The sequence below is a fragment of the Prinia subflava genome, chromosome 15 (genome assembly GCF_021018805.1).
Source record: "Prinia subflava isolate CZ2003 ecotype Zambia chromosome 15, Cam_Psub_1.2, whole genome shotgun sequence".
NCBI lineage: Eukaryota > Metazoa > Chordata > Aves > Passeriformes > Cisticolidae > Prinia > Prinia subflava.
Window position 1 is genome coordinate 2,004,785 of NC_086261.1, and position 21,495 is coordinate 2,026,279.

The 21,495-nt window shown below is 44.1% G+C and overlaps 1 protein-coding gene across 7 annotated transcripts in view; it reads left to right on the forward strand.

The window, feature by feature from the left end:
- Positions 1 to 21,495, forward strand: part of MEGF11 (multiple EGF like domains 11) — a 251,691-nt gene that overhangs the window by 117,768 nt on the left and 112,428 nt on the right. For 5 of the 7 annotated variants that reach the window (XM_063413057.1, XM_063413059.1, XM_063413061.1 and 2 more), the window contains exon 7: positions 12,382 to 12,456. The exons of the other annotated variants lie outside the window; for them this stretch is intronic. In XM_063413057.1, coding sequence (XP_063269127.1) covers positions 12,382 to 12,456 — 75 coding nt within the window. The remainder of the gene's footprint in view (positions 1 to 12,381; positions 12,457 to 21,495) is intronic. 7 annotated transcript variants of the gene reach the window in all.

Below are 21,495 nucleotides of genomic sequence, written 5' to 3' on the forward strand. Positions count from 1 at the left end.
GCTACCATTAACTAGATCATAAAAAGAGTTGCCTGAATCTTGCAAAAGAATTGTTTTTTAAAATGTCAGTTAATTGCTAAATGACTCCAGCTCCTTTCCAACTCCTTTATCTTTGCAACAGTGAAGACTTCAGCAACTGACTGAAAGGTTTTATGTCCCTCTTCTTCATTTCTGCAAGGAAAGGCAAGAGACAGAGGGAGCCTCTTACACATTGAACCAACTTCTGGTGTTGGAGCATCCAGTGTGCCCCTGGCCCCTTTAGTGTCCCCAGGACAGACTGACCCACCAAATAACAACTCCCTGGGGTGCTCAGGGCTCTCCCAGGCCCTGGCTCAGCCCTGGTGTCACCTGGATGTTCCAGAAGGAAAAGTTACCAAAAAAACTATCACAAACATGCTTTCAAATATAACTGAACGCCAAAAGGGGTTTTCTTTGGGTTGGTGGGGATGGGTCTCTAAGCCCTGAGTGGGGTTAAGGCTGCTTCAGGTGAGGTGTTCTTCCCTGGAGCCAGGGATGAACCATCAGTGAACAAAGGAAGTGGGACAAGGCAGAAATGAGGGGAAGGTTCTCACCAACAGGAGCAAAGCCCTGTCTGGATCCCCTTTCTGGCACAGTCATTGTTGTTGTTGGGGGTATTCTGTGTGAGGCGGGGATCCCATTCCTGCAGCCCTGGGACCTGACTCTGCCTGGCTTTGCCTGGCTCCAGTTCTGTGGATTCCTGTACATCTGCTCTCCTTGCTTGTGGTATCTACTCATTTAAACCTAGTTAACAAAGCTTTTGAGAACAGATTTGACATTAATCTCGTGCTTTGTTGAACAGAAATAATTTCAGCTGAAGCCTATGGGTAAGTGTCTGGCTGGAGTGAGCGCTGCTGTTGTGAGCAGCTTTGGAAAAGCCCATCAGCTGTGTGCCAGTGCCTGAGCATCCCCATGCAGAGCACTCTTATTTGAGAGCAAAGCATCCCAGGGACATTGGCAGAAGGCTCTCTGGGCTTTCTGGCTTTTTCCACAGCCTAAACCATCACCAGTAATAGAGAACTGCATCGCAGTCTCTTCCACGTCTCCATATCCTTCAAGAGTTCTGTTTAGATTATTGTATAGATCAGTATGAATCAAGTTTGACTTTGTTTTTATCCAAGGATGCTGTCTAAGCTCTTCTCATACTGTACAGAAAAAACACTCCTTGCCACCAAATCCTGTCATCTTTATCCAGTTTTTCTTGGATGAAATGTCTGTGGGACTCAAACATCAAGCTTAGTTCCAGTTTTCTTACAATTTTACAGATTCTCTTATCAAATAGGTGGAATTTTCTCCAGCAAAAAGGCTGTGGCCAAACTCTGCACCAAGTTTTAATAGGGAGCCCAGAGAATTAATTAGGTATGTAAAAATTGTTGGCAGTAATGAGAACCCGTGTCCATCACCAAAGCTGGAACCTATGGTTGAAGAAACGAATTGCTTGGAAACACATCCAGCACTGATTGTTTCATGTGAGATCCTGGTGACTTCCATGGGGATTCCTTTATGGAAGCTCAGGGGAATATGGCACCCTGGTCATTGCTCCTTAAGAGACTTTAATGACTTCAGTGATTTCTCTGACTTCAGCTGCCCCACAAGACAAGGAAGATGGAAGGAACCACATCAAGACCCCGTGATGTGGTTCTGGGGTGAATGTGTGGAAAGGAAAGCCAGGTGAGAATTAAGTGGGTTATCTGAAGTGCTGGTGAATAAACTCCTCACCCGACACTGTCAGATTGTCTCTTCTAGATAGATCCACAGAAAAAAAAATTGATTCGTGTTTGCAGAGTTATATCATATTCCTGAGACAATTTTCAATATCATGGCACATGAAAATGTAAATTTTCTTTAGGTGTGCTGACAGTCCTTCTGAAGAGAGATCAGAGGAATCTGAAATGTCTTAAAGCAAATCAAACTCTCTAGATATGGTTGTGCTTTTGAATATGCAAAATATCATGACTGGAAGGTCTTTTAGCCAGGAGTCTCTGAGCTGGTGTTGTTCAGGCCGTTGACAATTCCAGTTTCTCTTCCCACAGTGCAGATGTTCACAGTGCTGAAATGCTATTTATGGGTAAAGAAAGATGCTATTACAATACTCTGGTAATGAAGGGAGAGTTCTGTGGGTTCATTGCTTCTTTGTTAAATACAAAACCCAATAAAGGGATTTGGAAGATGTCTGGGAGGGATAACTAGCAGAGAGAGAAAAAATAGGGAAAAGGAGAGACTGATTGAATGGTATAGATGAGAACACACACAGGCAATTCCCTCTGGTTTATATTCGGATCACACAACAGTGTTACTCTGCAGTAACTCCTTGAAGCTAATAGTTTATAAAACAAAATTAGTCTGGAGAGAAAAGCAGGTATTACACGTTTGTAAAAGGGGAAGAGGAATTTGACCTCATCGAGAGACATTAGTGAGGAATAACTGGGGGCGAAATCCTCCAAAGTCTTAAATTGCACTTTGAAATGGATGTATGGTCCGTGTACCTGTGATGGCAGAACACGCACAGGGAGCTCTGTGCAGCTCCCCGAGGGCCTGGCAGCCAGGCTGGGGCTGTGCATGCCCCTGTGTGCTCCAGCAAAGCCAGAACACCTCACACAGCACAGAGAAATCTGATACAGCACCAACACTTTACACACTTAAACACACTTACACATCAGCTGTTGAACTTTCTATCACTTGTGAAAGGAAGATTTGGATTCCTGATATGAGGAACTTTTGAAGATTTTCTTCTGCAGCTGAAGCAAGCCAGCGATTTCTGTTTCCTGGGCTATGTAGATCTTGCCTTTGGCTGCTGGGCCAGTTTAAAAAGTGACAGTCACTGCATTGGGTTTGCATGGCCAGATTTGTTGTGGGGGACACAGGGGTGAGAGGATTCTGTGAGAAGCTGCCAAAAGTTCCCCCACGACCTGTGGAGCCAACGCCAACCAAGATGGACCCAGCACTGGCCAAGGCTGAGCCTGTCAGGGGTTTGCTGGAATAACAGAGTTAGGATGGGGAAAACACCAAACCTGTGCATTTGCAGTTGGCAGGAGGTGTGAGAGGAAGAGCTCTGCAGAGCCCAAGGTTGTATTTTCTGTCCCCTGTCCAGGTGAGGAGGGGAGTGACAGAGTGGCCTTGGAGGGCACCTGGTGCCACCAGGGACACCCCACCCACCCAGGCACGGCCAGGGCAGCAGATTTGGACTCTGTTTGCCAACCTGTCGTGTTAGTGTAGGCTCTGGAATGACTGGTGATTTCAGGATGTTGTTTTCTAAAGAAATTGGAAAGGCTGGGAAATGAACTCCTAAAATACTGTGTAAGGTGTGTAACTCTTTTGAAAAGTGTTTTGGAGTATCAGCTCCTTGAGGAGGTGAGCACTGTGCATATTAAAGTGATGCCTTTCCAAAGCTCTGAGCTGTTGCTAAAATGTTACAATAAAAAAGTCATTCCCTCCCAAACACATTACCGGTTAATGCAAACACAGGATTTTTAAAAAAGCCATTCCATTTCTTGGTGCTGAGAGCAAGGAAACAAACCAGAGGCTGCAGCCTCATGCCAGTGACCTCCTGTGTTCCTCCGGAGAAGAGCATCACTCTGGGGCTGGGGCTCTAATTAGAGGACAATAGGCAGGAGGAGCTCCAGAACTTTTGAATGGGGTCAGGAATACCTTTTGATCAACTAACAGAGGCATTTTAGGATGAAAGTCATGAATGTTAAAAGCCGTTTCAGAACGGCATTGGAATAAGATAAGCAACACTTCAAGCACCTGAGATCAAATAAGCAATTGTTTTGTGGAAATTCTTGCTCAAAGAGACAACAGTTGTGTGCCTGCTGCATCACCAGGCTGTGAGAGGGGCAAGTAAGCAGCAAAATTCAGGTGTATCTCAGTTTAAAACACTGCACAGGCATGGGCAGCTGCACCCTGCAGGAGCTGAGGATACATCCCTACCTCCAGCACCACAGGAAACAACAGAAGTATTTTCCTACTTGAGTTCCAGATGCGGGGAGAAAAAAGGATGTTACCAAGGGGAAAATGCAATATGCTGACCATCTGGTGAGGCACTTGCAGGCAGGGTGAGATCTCAGCTACAGGAATGGATCCCCCACATCTCTCTTAGCCAGACTGCCAGGCAGCAGTGAGATGCAGAAAAGATTTGGCTATTAAGAGGTGCTGTGAAATACCACGGTACTTGAGAGGATTAACATAACCAAGTGCAGGCTTCAGCTGCTTGACTCTTTGTATGTTTTGCACTTATGTAACATAATGTAGCAATAAATAATGCAGTATTGAATTAGACCGTATGTTGAACATTAGCAGGAATGATGTCACACACTAATTACCATGAACAAATGACCTGTGATTTCAAATCCATTATTTCAGAAATGTGCAAATTTACCCCTGTTTAAATTGAGAAGGACCAAGCAGGTCCTTGCTGAGGAGGCTGGGGTGAGGCCAGGCTGGGCTCTCAGTCCGTGGGATTGGGATCAGCAGCGTCCCTGGGCAGGCAGAGGCCTGGCTGGGCCAGAGCTCCCGACAAACACAGCCCCAGCTTAGCTCAGGCAGGGCTGAGGGTCCGGGCTGAGCTGAAATGCAGCCTCTGGTCCTTGGGCTGTGCGTGGGGGTCCCACGGGAGGCTGGGCAGGGCTGTGCTGTGACCCAGGGCCCCGAGAGGGCAGCCCAGTACAGAGAGCAGCACTGGGCCGGCTCTGCCGGGGGCTCTCTCCAGTGGGCACTTCCCCACTGCCCAGGAGCGCTTTGGAAGCCGCCCCCAGCGGTGCCAGCCCTCTGCAGAGGCTCTGGTGTGTCAGACTGAGCACACAATCTGTGCTGGGAGAGACCCCACGACCATCCAGTGTGACATTGCTTCAGTTTGACCAGAATTTGATTTTTGCTCACTGAATGGAACTTCCTTTCCAAGCTAACGTTTTAACCATCCTGTCTTTGAGAACCTTCCTCGCAGGGATGGGTCCAATTTGGAACACGCTGTCAATGCCAAATTATCTCCCTTGTGCAATGCAGAGGTTACATTGGTGTTCAGCCTTTAGATTTTGAAAGTTGTGTAACAAACTAATGTTTACAGACTATCATTCCTTATTTCGCTCCTTGGAATCAGGCAGAGCATAGACATTTTTGATAAATTATTAAATATATCCACCAGGTAGTCAGGTTGAGCAGTGTTCATCTTAAAGGCTCAAAAAATAGCACATTGCAAGTGCAGTTTTTACTTATTATGCAAGACTTCTACAAGCAGAAGTGAAGAGTGGGAGAGGTGGAGATACAATCCCATGTGTTGATGGAGTGATTACTTCAGGAATTCATTTATGTTTGCTAAAAAACTTTATGCAGATTTGTCCAGGTCGTTTGGAGCTCTGCCTCTCAACTGTGCACATGCTGAGGATTATGAAACCCCACTTAGTTCTCATCTTCTGAATTCCTTTTATCTTGTTTTCGCTTTGGACTGCATCACACTGAAATTTAGTGGGAATATGTTACTTCCCCAACTGCAGAGTTACCATAATGCATTTAACATGGCCTGCATATCAATTACATTCCTATAATCATGGATTAAAGAGTCTGGAACGGCGCATATAAAGAAATCAAGAATTTAGTTAGGTTTTATAACTGTGGGCTTAGAGTCAGTGAGAAATAAAAATGCATGCAGACTTGGTTTTCCTTCTCTTCCCTTCCTTGGGCAGCTGCCCAAATGTTGCATCTCTGAGTTAGAAAAAGGAGTTGGGTTTGGCTCCTGTACAGATTCCACATTCACTGAGCTGCTTTCTTCATTTAGTGAGCGCTCTCTCTGAGCAACACTGGCCACATTCATCTTTATTAGGCTGTAATGGGAGTCACTGCACGGGAAGCCTTGATCCTGAGCTCTGCACAAAACTGCAGCTTGCAGATGCTCTGATCCTACCAGCTATTAGCACAATAAATTTATAATTGATATATAGGTGTAAGCCTTCCACATCACCTACCTGAAAGCAAGAGTTATGAAATTTAATAAACTGCTTGTGTCCTTGGAGCTGTGATCTCCCTTCATGGAGGAGAACAAAATGTCCATCAGTGCTCCTGACAATTATTAGAATCGTTGTTAATGTACTATGAGGAGTAATTCACCATCAGGGCAAGCTCTGAGACACTGCAGGCAAATTTAAAATATTTTACTGTGCTAATATTACAGTTACAAGTGATATTTTAAAGCAATTTGCCATGATAATGTCAATGCAGTGCTAAGTAGCTCCTTTTAATGCTGTTCACAGAGATGCTGATATCCACACAGATGTGGCAAAGCTTGTGAAAGACTGGCTTAATACAAGGGAAAAAGCAAAATCAGCGTGATCCAGCCCAGTTGTGAGGAGAGAGATGCTGGGGGTGTTTCTGGGAGGGTGGGAGTGCCTGAGGAACAGATTGCAGCCAGGACACACCAGTGACTCCACCACAGAACTGGTGCTCTGCAATTTACAGCTTTGTCTTCCTAAGAAAAACAGAAATGCGATAAACATATGCAAAATTTGTTAATGGTTACCTCCAAGGCACTATTTCACCACATTTCTAGGATATTAAGACAAACTAATCAAGTCTCCAGTAAAGAAATGCTGTTTTTCCTCAGCACTATGCAAGGGAAGCAACATCTTCCTGGAGGTGTATATTTGATGAACTGCAGCACTGATTATTTGATTGATTTAACTATCAGAGAGGTTATAATAATAATAAACCAATTCAAGACATCATTAACTAGCAGAGCATTTAAAATGAGACAAATGAGACAATTATCTGTGGGCATGTTCAGATTTATTTTGTGGAATGTTGGGGTCCTTAGGTATTTAGAGCCAGTTTACACAGAATTATGGACACTTATGTAATGCTGTTTTCTGAGAGAAATTCTTGATTATAACCGGTTTGGAACCAAGCAGAAAACAAAAAGAGCATCTAGAACACCAAAAGGAAAGAAACAATGTCTCCAGAAGGAGTTAGAAAAATGCAGACATTTACAGAGAGCTCAGCACAGGATAAGAGAGGGAGCTACCTCCAGCCACCAGATATTACACAATTGGTTACCTCAAATTTAGTTTGGAAGGCTTTGGAAAACAAATGGTTCTTTGTTTTGCTTTTGTTTGTGTTCCTTCACCTGTGTGTGTCTTTAAGTATGCAAATGTGTGCCTTAATGCAGTTGTGGAAACAAATATTGGTGATATTTGTGAGTTCTGTGGGTGCCTGGGGTAAAGGCTGACTTTTGAGACATGTGAAGCTGCCGTGGGATTAAGGAAATGTAATTTATAAATGCATTCAGTTCATTGGTGAAACATCTGAGGTTCCATATGAGTTCACCTCCCCACACTGATGGTTTGAGGATCTTCAGCATAAACAAAGCCTTTGTAATAATGGCTCCCCCATGTCTCCTTCCTTCTGACACTGTGCACATCCCTTAGATCCAATGGGAAAAGCTGATCTCCTGCAGAGACTTTGGAAGAGGCTCCTCTTCCCCTCCTGAGCCTCACCTGAGACCAGGTGGCCTTAACGTGGCTCTTGGAGGTTTCATTCACATTTTCTACAGTTCCTCTTTTTTGCTGCAACAAAGGACTTTCTTTAACTAGGCCACCCATTAATGATCAGATACTTTCATCCTTTCTTGCCAGACCCAAACTCTTTTCTCCTATCCATAATATTCTTCGCCTGTTTCTGCTTCATAATCAATGCAGGGAGTTTTGTTAGTTCCAGGATCTAATTTAACATCAAAAGAATCAGACCACCTCTCTGGTGTGTGAATGACTGGCAGACCTGATTCAGGGAGCACACAGGACACGTTTAGTATTTTATAGAACCAGGTTTTCTGTCTGCCAGCACCGCTGCCTTAAATGCAGGGAGAGCTGTGGGAAACCTTGGTGGGTACAAAAGCAGCAGTAAAGAGTTTTTTGTGCCAGATCCCCAAAGTGTGCCTGTAAAAATATTTCCTAAGGCAGCTCTCCATCACTGCTCATGTTAAACCTTTTAAGTCCATGTGTAATCTGGTAAATCTTATTCATCCAGATAGATGGATTTGAATGAGAACTCACCCTGCGAGGAAAGACTGGCCTGGAGAAGATAACAGTTCTTATTTGTCATCCTCTGTTATTGTAACCATATTACAGGGGATAATGAAGTGCAAGGGACAGCAATTAGTTGGTGGCAGCACAAGTGATAAGCACAGCACCAGGACTTTCATAAACTGTGGTGTGCAACGCAGCCTATTGATTTAACGGCGGCTTTTCTCCCTTTCACTCTCCAGTAAAAAACAGCTCTGAGATTTATGTGAGCAGCACCGCTTTGGAATACAGATCAGGCTGGAGGAACGCCGGTGCGAATCTTTGGATGCTCACAGTTTAAAAAGCCCAGCCTAGGTTAATTCATAAAGTGCTTTCCAGACGGGCTGGATGCCGCGTGGTCCCCGGTAGGGCTCCTTGGCTTTGTTCCTCACACCTGACTGCCGATTAATCTGCCTTTTAACTGTGCCTGCGTGGAGCCACACATGCTTGGAGCCACCAGCAATGTGTCTCCCTCCAGGCCTCTCCGAACTGGGTCACCCTTCAGCTATTGGTTAGTGGGAAATGATTCCCTTTGAGATCCCCACACCGCTCCGTGGGGCTGTCTATTGTCATGTTCTGGCACTGAGATTGTAGAACAGATTATGGGCAATCTGTCAGTTCAGGCTGTTCAAGGAGAGATGAAAAATCAGACACGTGTTGCTCTCACACACTGAGCAATTGGAACAAAGACAACAGAAAAAATATTTTTCTCCATTTATTATTCCATTATCATTTCCTATTATAATATGGCAAGTAAAGCATGAAGTGCACCTTGAATAAAGAGCTCTAATGATGTATGGCCCTTGGCATTATCAAACCGTTCCTGTGGATCTCAGTGGAGAATAATTTCAGTTGTCTTAAGTCAGTTTTGATGTTCAGCAGCTTCCACAGACTCCGTGAAGGCTGAACTCACCCCAAAAATCACCTTTGGTTGCACCTAGGAACACATTTCCCATGTAAGGTCAATCAACTACAGGGTGATGATGCATTTAGATCCGTTTGTAATTAATGTTTCCTGGCACAATTTTAAACTTGAAAATGAGAATCCAGAAGAAATTATTGTTGATCTTGGAGGAGATTTTGAGATCAGTTGAAATCACAGCCTTTGAATACAACCAGACCACCAACATTGTAGGAGTTCTTGTATGGACTTCCAGAAGTGCCCAAGGCCAGGTTGGATGGGGCTTGGAGCAACCTGGGATAGTGGAAGGTGGAATGAGATGGTCCTGAAGGTCCCTTCCCCTCCAAAACCTTCTCTACTCCTCGCTCTCTAACCTTGAATTATGTAAATAATGAGTTGCAGGCTCTGCCTTGAGCAGGGCATGGCTTTTTTTGGCTTTGTCTGTGATAAATAATCATCTGCCAGTGAACGTGTTTAATATTTTCACCTAATGTAGTAGGTTAAAAAGAGAATAGTGTTGGAAATTTCCTTCTGGTAAAAAAGCAGTGAGATGACAAATGCCACAAAAACCAGCTCCAGTCACTGCAGTGCTCAATGTTTTCTAGTCTTGGTTTTATGTCAGCTTCCAATTACAACTACCAAGGCAGAACCCCAATGTTGATGTAATTAGAAGACATATAAGCAAATTAAGAATTGAATACATATTTCAGAGCTTAGAATAAACAATCCTAATAACCTTTTTAGCCATTAAAGAAGCCTCTTTTTTTGTTCTAAATAAAGGACATTCTGGCAATGGCTGACCAAGGATGAGAAAGTTGTGAGGAATTGGAGTTTGTGGGATGATTTACTGCAGGGCAAGAATTCCCCCCCAGCCCCAGCCCTGGTTTTGATGGTTTCTCGTGCTGTCTCCTGGCCAGGACAGTCCCTGGCTGGATCCTCAGCTTTGGATTAAACCAGAAAACAGCCCCATGGATGCTGCATCCCCTGTGCCCCCAGGCACGGTGCAGGAGTAATGATCCAAAAGGGTTTTGGAGTTTTATTGCGGCAGGGAGGCAGCAGGGGTCAAATCTGCACCAGAAAACCTATAACTAAGTCTGTAATTCTTTTATGGGCAAAGCTGCAGGGATTTCTGCTTGATTAAGGATTGCATGATTGAGGCCAGTGACATTAACAGGCACAGTGTCCCCTCTGCATCTAAAACAGTGATGAAACATGACAGGAAAAGCCATGTAATAGCAAAATCCCAACACTTCCTTGCTGGTAAGAGTGGCTGCATGCTTCCTGTGCTACCCAGCTCTATAAATGGGATTAATTTGTCATTTTTTCTGTCATTAAAAGCAGTTTTTGGAACTTCCCCATTGTATTTAATGCATACGTTTTGCCTGTCCAGGCTTTGCACTTCCCCAGCTTTGTTTTGAGGCTGCATGATCAATAAATGTCACTGCTGAAGTGCTTTGCCAGTTCAGGTACCAGAAATGAAAACAGAAGCTCCAGCTCTCTTTTACTGGTCGTGACAGATTGATTCTTTTTGGTCTACCTTGCATTTCTCTCACTTCATGTGTCTGAAGAGAGGGGATTTCTCCCAGCACCTGCTGCTGGGCCAGCCTGAATTCCAAGATCCTTTAAAGATTTGTGATTTAATTTGTCCTGTGCTCATGTAAAATGAGAACCAGTGAGATCCTTATAATTTGAATTCCTTTGTGTTTTGGCAGTTAAAAATACTAAACCAGACACTGTCCATGCAGAATGAACCTGCACTTGTAATTACAATTTGTCCATGGATACTCAGGGCTGTGCAATTAGGTGAGGAATTATATGCTTAAAGGACCACTTGGGCACTTTATGGCCAAATAAAAACATAACTGTGCATAAGTACAGGTGCATATATGTTTGCTTAAAAAGAAACAACAAACAATTATCGGATCCCCAGAGGAAACATTTATTCCCTTCCCCAGGAAATAAAAGGACTGACTTATGCTGAAGGAAGGATTTTTATCCTTGCTGCACGAAACCTTACCAGGCTTGTTTTCCAATTACTGTTTTGAGCAACAGCACAAGTTCAGGAATGGATTAATCTGAAACTTTACTTGTACTCCTGAAATACATCCACAGTTTACTCTATTTTGCAGCCAGTTTTGCTGAGACACAGAAGGGCAGAGAGCTTTGCCACTTGGTTTAGCATTTTTCTCCCCATAAGTCCATTAACAAACATTTACTGTCCCTAAGAGTTTGTGACACATATGAAATGTAAAACTTACATTTCTTCAGAGTCAGTTAATGAACAGAGTGCACATTTTTGTCTGCTGGAATCTGTCCCTGAGATTTCCAATTCCTTTTGCTTAATTTCTGTGCTCTGGAAGTTTTTAAAGTGTCAGCAAAGATGTTTTACCAGTCTTCACAATATGGCAGGAACTGAACCCTACTTTCATTAAGAGGTGGAAAGGGATGCCAGTTGGATTCTTTTTCCCTCAGATCCCATAGCAGGAGGTATGGGTGAGCAAAAGCAACCACTGCAAAGAAAGAGAGCAGGTGAAATATGTACTCACTGAAAAAAATCAAAAGAGCTTTAGTCATCTATGCAGAACACATACGACAACTAATTAAATCAGGTTTCATTGAAATTAAAATAAATGGCCTGAATTAATGAATGCAGCTTGTGAGGAACACTCAGCTCCCATTGTGCAGGCAGACTTTACACGAGGCATTTCTGATAAGACATTTCGGGGGGCAGAAGCTGTCGCTGTGTGTTTGTACCATGGGGAAGGGCAGAGGACAGGACAGGGATCTCTGCTCTGGCACCTGGATGTGTCCCAGCTCCTCTGCTCCCTGCTGAGTGCCCTTTGGCAAGTCACATCTCCTTCCTGACAGTCCCTGAAAGCATTTTGTAGTCTCCTCAGGAGCAGCAATATTTAGGAACAAAGCATCGTTGTCCCAGTAATGTGTGATTTGCTCGCTGCTTTATTCCACAGGATGGGGCTTAAACAAAATTTATGGGAAATGCTGGCTTGTGCTGGATCTCTGCACAGGAGTGAATCTTACCCAAGATCAACAGAGTCATTCCCCAGTCCTGTGGGGTTTGTGAGCGCCACAGCATAAAGGAATCAGCTCCTTCCCCAACAAAAGCACTATGCCTCTGCCTTAATTGCTAAGCTTGGGAATTGGATAAATACTGTGTTCTGGTTTTCCAGTGTTTTCCGTTTCTTTGTGACCATTAATGAAATTACAGCCCTGCTAATAACTGTGTGACATCCTGGCCATGGGAAAGGTATGTGGGAATTGTCAGCAAATGTGAGTTTGAGTGAAAAAGGTGTAAGTCCTCACCTGTTGTTATCCTGCTGACTTCATCAAGGTTATACAGTTTTTTCAGGAATGCATGGGAAGTGATATTTTCAAGTTATTATTTTGATTTTCCGTAAGATTTGGCCACCTCTGATGGGCTGGAGGAGTCCAGCACCTCTTCAGCAGAGACTGGTGGGAACAGCAACTACAACAGTGAGTGGCTTCCTACAAATGCAATGGCTCATGTAGGGTGGTGGGATCTGAGGGAGCTGTTTCCAGCCTGTCCCTGGGCATGGTTTCTTTCTTGAATGGCACATCATCCTCTGGACCCCAAACCTGAGGGATGCTGAGGCAGAAACTCAAGAGAATTGAGTAGTTTCATGCAGTGTTTCAATTAACTGGGTTGGATTTTAAAATTCATCCCAAATCTGTGCTTTAGGCAGCTGGATGGATGCAATTTATAGTTCCATGTCCTTGAATTCTGCACTTTGTACCACAGGCCTGCCTGGTGCTCACCTGGGCTATTTGACACCTCCAAACACCCACTGGAGACATCAGACTCCTCCTGCTTCTCCCTTAATATGGTGCTCTGAGGTTAAAGAGATATTAAAGCTTCCTCTGATCACTAAACTCACGGAGTTTGACATTAAACCAGCTCTGGGTCAGCATGTCCTGGCCACATTTCAGCTTGGGTAAATCACAGGGCACAGGATTGGATGTTCTGGCTCATTTTGTGCTTCACCCTCTTTGTTCTGTTGTGTATCAGTAACACTCTGAGGACCAAATCTTCTGGCATCAGCTGCCTGTGGCAGAACTGCCTCCACTTCTACACAGAAGCACTTTGATCTCATTTCCTTATGCAAAACATCTACTGAGAGCACTCAGAGCAGGCAGGGAAAAGAGAACCTCGACTGTGTCGGTGTTTGCTCCTTTAATATATTTTGGGATGTGTGTGGGTTTATTTACAAAGCACGTGTAGTTAAATGTCATTGAAAAATATAATTAAAAATCAATTAAGAGACCATTTTAAAAACAAGAGGTTGTAAAAATGGAATTTACAATAATAACCAGACTAAGCATTTGGCATTTACATGTCTGCACCAAATAGCAATTCCCTTGTTAGTTGTGCTTGAGTGACAAGGTACTCGCTTATCTCCTGGATATAAATTCCAATATTCTTGTTATTGCTGGGACAAATAAATACCTGCATAAAGACTTCTTGCACTGCCAAGTAACACCAACTGATTAAATTCAGACAATTGTTTTTTAGTTCTTGTCTGGGCCCAGTGCCAAAATTATCCCATTGTATGAAGGGCCAGATTTTGCACTCAGCTTATGCTCAGTTAATGCAAGGTAAATACTGTGCTACCAATACAAATTTAAGCATGGAGATACGTTCTGAAATGTTTTCATTGCCTACATAAAACCTGAACATGCAGAACACATAGGAGCAAAAATGGAACAGTATTTGGCCTATAACACAACGGAGTTGTGAAGGCAATTGCTGTGACTAGACCCCTCCAAGGGGAGGACATGGGTTGTGCTTGGAGCCTGGGAGGTACAGAAGTCCCTGTGACACATTTTGGCTTCCAGAGAAATAGCTGGCAATGTCTCCATAAATCCACTGGAATGCCTATATGTGGAACTCATACCTGCACACTGCATCTGGCTTTAAATGACAAGAGCTCAAGGACTGTCTTGCTGTGGGATCAAATATCCCAGATTTTTAACCAAGCCTGAAGTCTTTTTCTTTGTTAGTACTCATCCCCTTCCTCTCCCATCTTCATCATGAGCAGTTGGGATATTCCTGAGGCTCTTGTAAAAGAGGTGGAGATTAAATATCTAAAAAGCATTTTAAGCGTCATGAGCGCATAGGAAACGCTGGAATCAGTGATAATGCCCATCTGTGATGGTTCCATGTTGAAGGGGATGGGGCAGGATTGCCCTTGGAAAGTTCTGTGCCTGTGTCCACATCCCTTCCTGGCAGTACTGGGGTGAGTGGTTGGCTCTTCCCAAGGTTTGGAGTCAGCCCGGAGAGCAGGGAGTGTGCTGGAATGCAGAGTGTCTCCTCCTGGGTAGGTGGAGGCTTGGTGGTAGTTGCTGCATTGGGTCCTTTCTCTCAGGGGATGGATTAAAGTGAAACATCCCACACCCTCCTGTTTCATTCTGAGCTGATTGGCTTCTCTCCTGAGCCTGGCTTTGGCTTCTGCGATTTACCTCTCATTCCTCATTACATGCACAGACCAAAACCCTCTTGAAAATCTGACACTGCAGCCCTTTCGAATTTGGATGACATGGAGAGTCTGTTTCCCCTATTTAGGACTAATCAGAGGCTTCACATGTGCCACCTCATGCTCTCATCAGTTCAAGATGTAGAAATCAGCCCCTTTCTTTTAGCCTTGCATCCTTCTTTGTCTCTGAAGATCTCCATTAAGATCTTGCTGTAATAATCTGCATTTTCCCCAGTTTGCAGATCCATGGATACACTTCAATAACACACTTATACTTGTTTTAGGAGGAGGGCTTACTGCAAGTATTTTATTCTATTTAAGGATTTCTTCCCTCATTTTTGGTCCCACAGTTCAGATCCTTCACAGGGGTCCTTGCCTGTGCCATCCCTGCACCCCTCCCAGCAGGCAGCACCCTGATGTATCCCTCTCCAGACATCTTCCCTCTGATCCAGGCAATTTGTGCTCAGACTTGGATGGAATATGGGTTTTTTGTGTTCGCATATGAACATCTGCTTCAAATTCCCAAGCCAAGAAAGACAAGAAGCAAATTAAACTATTTGTTCTTCTTTCTCTCTCTTTAATATCAAAGTCATTCCTTACATGCTCCTTAAGCTTCCACTTTTGATCAGGAGATATTAAAAATGGATCTAAACAACTCACATCTTAATCATATTCCTTTGTGAGCAGAGTGAGAGTGAAGGGAGCAGGGGAGAGAAGCCAAAGCTGCTTTGCTGCTCACGCTCAGAACCCAGGCAGGATCCGACACAGGCACATTCCCTGTCCTGGAGCAGAGCAGTCCCTGCCCTCCTGAGCTGCCCTGTGCACAGCTCCTGCAGCTTCAGTCACTCCTGCCTGCACGGAGCAGCCTGGGAACAATTCCCTGCTGCTCTCTGGTTTGTGCTGGAGACCTGGAAAAGGGAGCTTGGAGGATGACTCAGACATTCCTGCTTCCCCCTGGGCTTTCCTGCTGTGCCAGCCCAGCAGCCAAGTCGCTCTTCTGGGTGCCTCGGCTGCAAGTTCTCAAAAATCTCTTGAAGAAAATTCTATAAAATGTCTTTTAAGAAAAAGCAAAGAGGAACTTGAATGTTTTCACAGTCCTGTGCAGATTTTGGAAAAGATGTCATTCACGTCAGGAGGAAAACCAATAAGTTATGGTGCTATTTGGATTCAGTCAATGAAAAATCAAAAGAATAAAATAAGGTTTAGCATTTCACAAGAAATTGTTCGTTCTACACAAACCTGATTTTGTTCTCTGATGAGATCACAGATTAAGTTGCAAATTCTATTAAAGTAGCTGTGCAAATAAAATAATTTTTTGACATGTTTGATTCAGTACTGAAGGATATTCTGGTTATAAAATCAGCACTATACAATTATCAACAACATGCATTAATAATTGAATAAAATCTAAATGACGGATCTCAAAAAGCAGCTGTCAATGTGGAATAAACATCAAATGTATTTCTGGTGGGTTTCTGCTATTCCACTTACTCCTATCAATATTTACATTACTGATCTAGGAGTAAATATGGAATCTCTGCAGCAAAAATTTGTGAATGACAGAAGAACTGGCAGAGTGGTGAGTGCTGATGGGCACAGAGTGTTCACACAGAGCCATCTAAACCAGCTGACAAATTATTTTTGCATTTCTGCAGGAAGGCTGAAATTTATCTCCACATTATTGACATCCCTGCCCATGGCAGGGGGTTGGAACGAGGGGATATTTAAGGTCCCTGTGAACCCAAACCATTCTGTCCTTTCCAGCTCAAGCCTTTCTGTAATTCCTGGGATTCTCTTATTCCCTGCAAGGAGCTGTGCCTGTTTTTGTAGGCAGTGAAGGCTCTGGGAACTGGAAGATCTGCGTGTCAGGCAGGAGATGACACTTTGCCAAGCAAAGGATCCAAGGAAACAGGAGCTCTGTCCTTGGGCCAGGTGATTTCTGCCCCGAGGTTCCCTGGAATTTCCACATCCCTGGGATGCAGCGCTCCCACAGCCCTGCCGGGACGAGCCCTGGGTGACACCAGGGCGCTGGGGGCAGTCCCAGGCTGGCCCCGGCCCCGTTCCCCGCGAGTTTTCCCGCTGGAGCTGGAGCTAATGAGGCTGGGGAGGAGGAGGAGGAGGAGGAGAGCAGCACCTGCTGCCTCCCTGCTGCCAGGAGCCTCTGCTGAGCCGCTCTCTGAGCAGAGGAGCCAGGAAGAACAAATGCCGTCCCTTTTCTGCTGATGAGGTATCTCAGAGGTGAGAGGGCAGCTTGAGAGGAGCCTCAAATGCTTGAAGACCCCAGAAGTGCAGAAGGGAGCCCTGGATTATTTCCAGAAGTAAAAACAATTGGTACCTCATTTCCATGTATCTGAATTCAGTTCAGTGTTTCTGTTTTAACAAAGAGTCAGCTTAGGTCAGTGGGAAGATTTTGATTTATTTAGTGAGGTTTATACCGGGCTTTGCAGCCCTGCTTGCCACAAACCCTTCCCTTTCCCCGTGGCTTAAGGACACTGAGGAACGAGACCTTCATCCTTCAGGGAGACATGTAACTATGAGGATTTTTATATTTCTCCTTGTGCCAGCTCAAACTTCATGGATAAGGTGAAAGCTGCTCTTCCTTGTGCTCTCAGTTGGCATCTGTCACTGACACTAAAAACCCTTGGAACAGGAATATCACAAAGCTTTGGGAAAGATCTCACCGTGCCCTTACAGGCTGTGAGGTTTAGTGGGCAGCTGTAGAAATGGCTTTGCTTTATGGACTTCACATGCTGTAAAAAGGCAACTCACTATCCACAGTCTTAATTAGAGTGCTCTGGACTATTAAGGGGATGTGGGAGCTTTATCCAAGCCAGACAGAAATCAGCCACTGTGGATCTTACCTAGGATGCAATTTTGGGAATAAAGTCTCTCTATTTGGGCATTGTATTCCAAAAACATCTCTTGCAGTTAAATATCAAAACAAGGCATTTTGAGTCTCCCACACGACTCATACCTTTTCAGAATAGTGCAGATCTGGGAGTCTTTGAGCTCCCACAGGAGTTAAATAATGATATTTATAACCATTTGTAAAGCCATTCCCTTGGAGGTGTGACAGGAATGAGCCTCACATCTCTTACAGCACAAACTTCCTAAGTGAGGAATGAAGGAAGTTCACAACTCCTGATGATTTATACCCTGATTTCTGATTCCAGAGTCACTTGCTGTAGCTTGCAAGCCAGGGGATCATGACAGCAGCTCAGGACTCCTCTTTCTGAGGACTCTGTGGGCACCTAATGAATTCACTGTGAATTTCCCACTGTCTGTTTAAGGCTTGACTCTAAATGGCAAGATCAGTCTTTGTCTCTCCTTCTACTGTGGGAGCTTAAAGCAAAGTTCCCTGAACAGTGAGGACTAAAATAACTGAACACAGCAGAGAAACCTTTCTCAGTGAGCTGTCAGACATCCATCCCCTCTTCACAGGTACTCTGAGGTCAGTAATACCTCCATGAACCTGCCAGACAGCTCCATCCTTACCCCTCCTCCATCCCACACCTCCATTTACCTTTGGATTGCAGTGGTTCCAGTCAGTGTGTCCCTCCTCTGATAGGCAGACATCAATTTGCCATCTAGAAACACAGGGTTACAGGGAAAACCTGCATCTTTGAGTCACACAAACCCATCCAGCTCCTTCCAAGCTCATCCACTTCCAGTGTTAGCGAGCTGCTGTGTGACACCCCATGGGTACAGCATCCTCTGACACGAGGAGCAGAACCCCCTCCAGCCCAGGAAAGGCCCCTGGGAGCAGGCAAACAGGAGGAGCTGCTCAGCCTGTGAGCCACAGCAAGGCTGCAGAGGCTGCAGTTCCACCTTGCCTTGTAATATTGGAAGATTTATTTTCAGATCTTATCAGCAATTCACTGTGGGCCTTTCTCTGCTGAGCAAAATTCATCCATCAATCTCCTGCTATGGCCACATTCCAGCCTACACCGAGGTGACAGTTCAGTTGTGCTAATGATCAGCCTCACATCCACATCCGCATTCCCCCTTGGTCTGATTCTTCTTCTCTTATGATAATTTAATTGATTGAGCACACTGGCTTCTAGTCAAGAAGCTCTTCTCAGCTTAACTCTCAGTTTTAAAAAATCACCGCTCAACATCTCTATAATTAGAGTTAGTTGCTAAACCCTGTATCCAGGTGATTACTGGTGTATGAGAGGGACATAACTTGAACTGATCAAATCAGGGATTTGAGCAAAATGCCCTTGATCCGTGTTTCACAATTCGTTAATGTCTTCTACTTTGGGTATTTTCCCCCTTTTTTTGTGTTAAATATAGCTGGGTTAGGAAGGTTCATGTAGAATCAGGACAGTTAGGGGTAATTTTTTATTCATGTCCCTGTTATTGTTTGGGGAAGCTCAGTAGGGTTCATTAATATTGCATTTCCAATGAAAAGGCACTCAAAAGCCAAACAGTTCAATTATATTCCGAGGCTGCAATGCGATACAAAAATGAGCAGTGCAGTGATGCTGTCATGGTTTGAACCAACTGCTCCTGTCCGTAGTCAACAGCACCACTCTCCCCTTCATTCCACAGCACAAACCAAACCAAATGCCATGATCTGAGGGCTTCATCTGGGCTTTTGTACTTGAGTCAGGTTCAGTGGGAGGCTCAGGAAACAAAAGAAATCTTTGCAGTGACAGAGCCTGGCTGCTCCTGTGTGCTGACCCCGCTTCTGTGGAGGTGTTTGTTTGCAGGAAAGCTCCCACTGCAGGGATGGAGCTGCAGCTGCCCGAGTGGAGGAGGGTGTGCCAAGCTCCCTGTCCTGCTTTGCATTTGCTTGGTCCAAAAGGAGCATCCAGAATGTGATATTCTGCATCCAGAACCACACGGAATTAGGAAATATCCCCTTCCGATCCTGACTGTTCCCCTCTAGCCTGGAGGGGAGAAGGTTCTGGGGAGATGGCACTGAAGCCTTAAAGAGGGTCTAAAAAAGAGGGAAAGTCACTTTTTACTCTGATAGATAATGATAGGACAAGGGAGACTAGTTTTAAACTAAAAATGAGAGATTTAGATCTGGTGTTAGGAAGGAATTGTTCCCTGGGAGGGTGCTGAGCCCTGGCACAGGTTCCCCAGAGAAGCTGTGACTGCCCCACCCCTGGGAGTGTCCAGGGCCAGGCTTGGAGCACTCTGAGACACTGGGAGGTGTCCCTGCCCATGGCAGGGGATGGAATGGGATGATCCCCAAGCTCCCTTCCAACCCCAACCATTTGTGATTCTGTAAATATCCCCCACTTTCTGAAAGAGAGAGTGAGAACTTGTGATTGATTCCAGTGAAAGTGAGATCATGCTTTATATGCAGAGGCCTCTGATTTTCCTGATGCAATGGGATCTGGTTGCTTGAAATTATGATATATAAAAATTTAATGTTTTGGAAGTTTTATTATTTTTCTTTATATGAAACACCAAAGTAAAATTTGATTTTGCTGGATTTATGGCTTGATCACTCACCCTATTAAGAGTAATGATTCCACTCTCTGACCTTGTAGGGCATCAGCTATGAAATTTGAGATGATGGCCCAAACATTTTTGCAATACAACTCTTGGCTAGTGCATGACAGGCTATTGACTGAAATACTGTCAATGCACAAATGAGATTATAACCAGAGAAGGTCTTGATTGCTTTGGTCTGTTATTCAATACCCTCCTCTCTTATAAGCAGCTTCTTGGCATTTTTTTCAGGCTAACGTAGCCCTTCCTTCCCTGACAAATGACACATGAGTTGATTGTATAGGCAGACTCTTTGCTGCAGTTTTTTTATCTGCAGATTATCTGACAGGACTCTTGCACTTGCTGTGCTCTGGGAGGGCTCTCTGAGCCTCAGTGCTGCACAAAGTCCGATGTGGCTGTGATGGAGAGAGCAGGAGCAGCCTCACGTCCTGCTGGGGCAGTGTTCCATGGCTGCAGAGGGAAAGGGTGGCTGCAGTGCTCAGCTCTCATTTCATTTAAATGAGCAGAATTGCTTTACTTCCCCCCTAGGTATAACAATTATTAAGAATTTATATTGCTATTCATGCTGGATAATAATGAACAGAAAGTGGGTTTGCACTCTTAACCTTTGCTGTTAGGTGGAAATGGAGAAGCAGCAACAGTGACTCTTATGAGACCAGATATATCTGCACCACCACACTCACTGCCTCCTTTTACACTTTGGGACACAGAGAGTTTGTGCTGGATCATCTTTGGATGTCTCCAGTGTGAAAAATAACTAGTTAATGCATTTTTTACTTCCTTCCATATGTTTCCTAAATAAATCTATTCATCACTTAAACAAACCCACCCAGCATTCCTCATGTATTCTGATTTTTCGGTTAAATATTGTTTGTATTTAAATATAAATATTGTTCAAAATGTAGCATTAATATTTTGCCTACTGACAAGCAGTTCTGTATCTTATTAAAATTTAAACAGCCATTATGTACATGAAAGTTTTTTTGTTGTAGTTTGCAAGGTGCTATAACAATAATTACCCGAGTGCATCAATCATTTTTCATTGCCTCGTTTGTATCACGGGGATAAGCAGCTCCAATTAAAATCCCATTTTACATAAATAGATATGGTTTGAATCAAACCACAGTCTGTTTCCACTTCTGCAACACTGGCCATAGGATATCTTTTTCATTATTCAAAGTGTATGATGTGTACTGCTTATCTTTTTGTGCTTAAAAAGGCATAAGGCTGCAGGCAGACATGCCTTAGTGCAGGTTTGGCAGGGAACAAATAATTGTTACTGTAATTATCTATCAATTTTACTGTTCCAAATATTTTAGCCAAAAAGCTAACTAGTATAATCACATGTTTATTCCTGACACATTATAGTTTGAGTAAGCAGAACTGAAAATGTTTAATATGAATTAACAGCTTCAGGAAAAATTATAATTTTTCTATTACTTATGATTTCCCCTCCACCGCGGCAGCTTTTCTGCTAAATGTGCTCGTATTGTCAGCTATTGTGGAAAAGCAAATGAGGGGAAACTCGGGGAATTATCTTCTGCTGCACCGT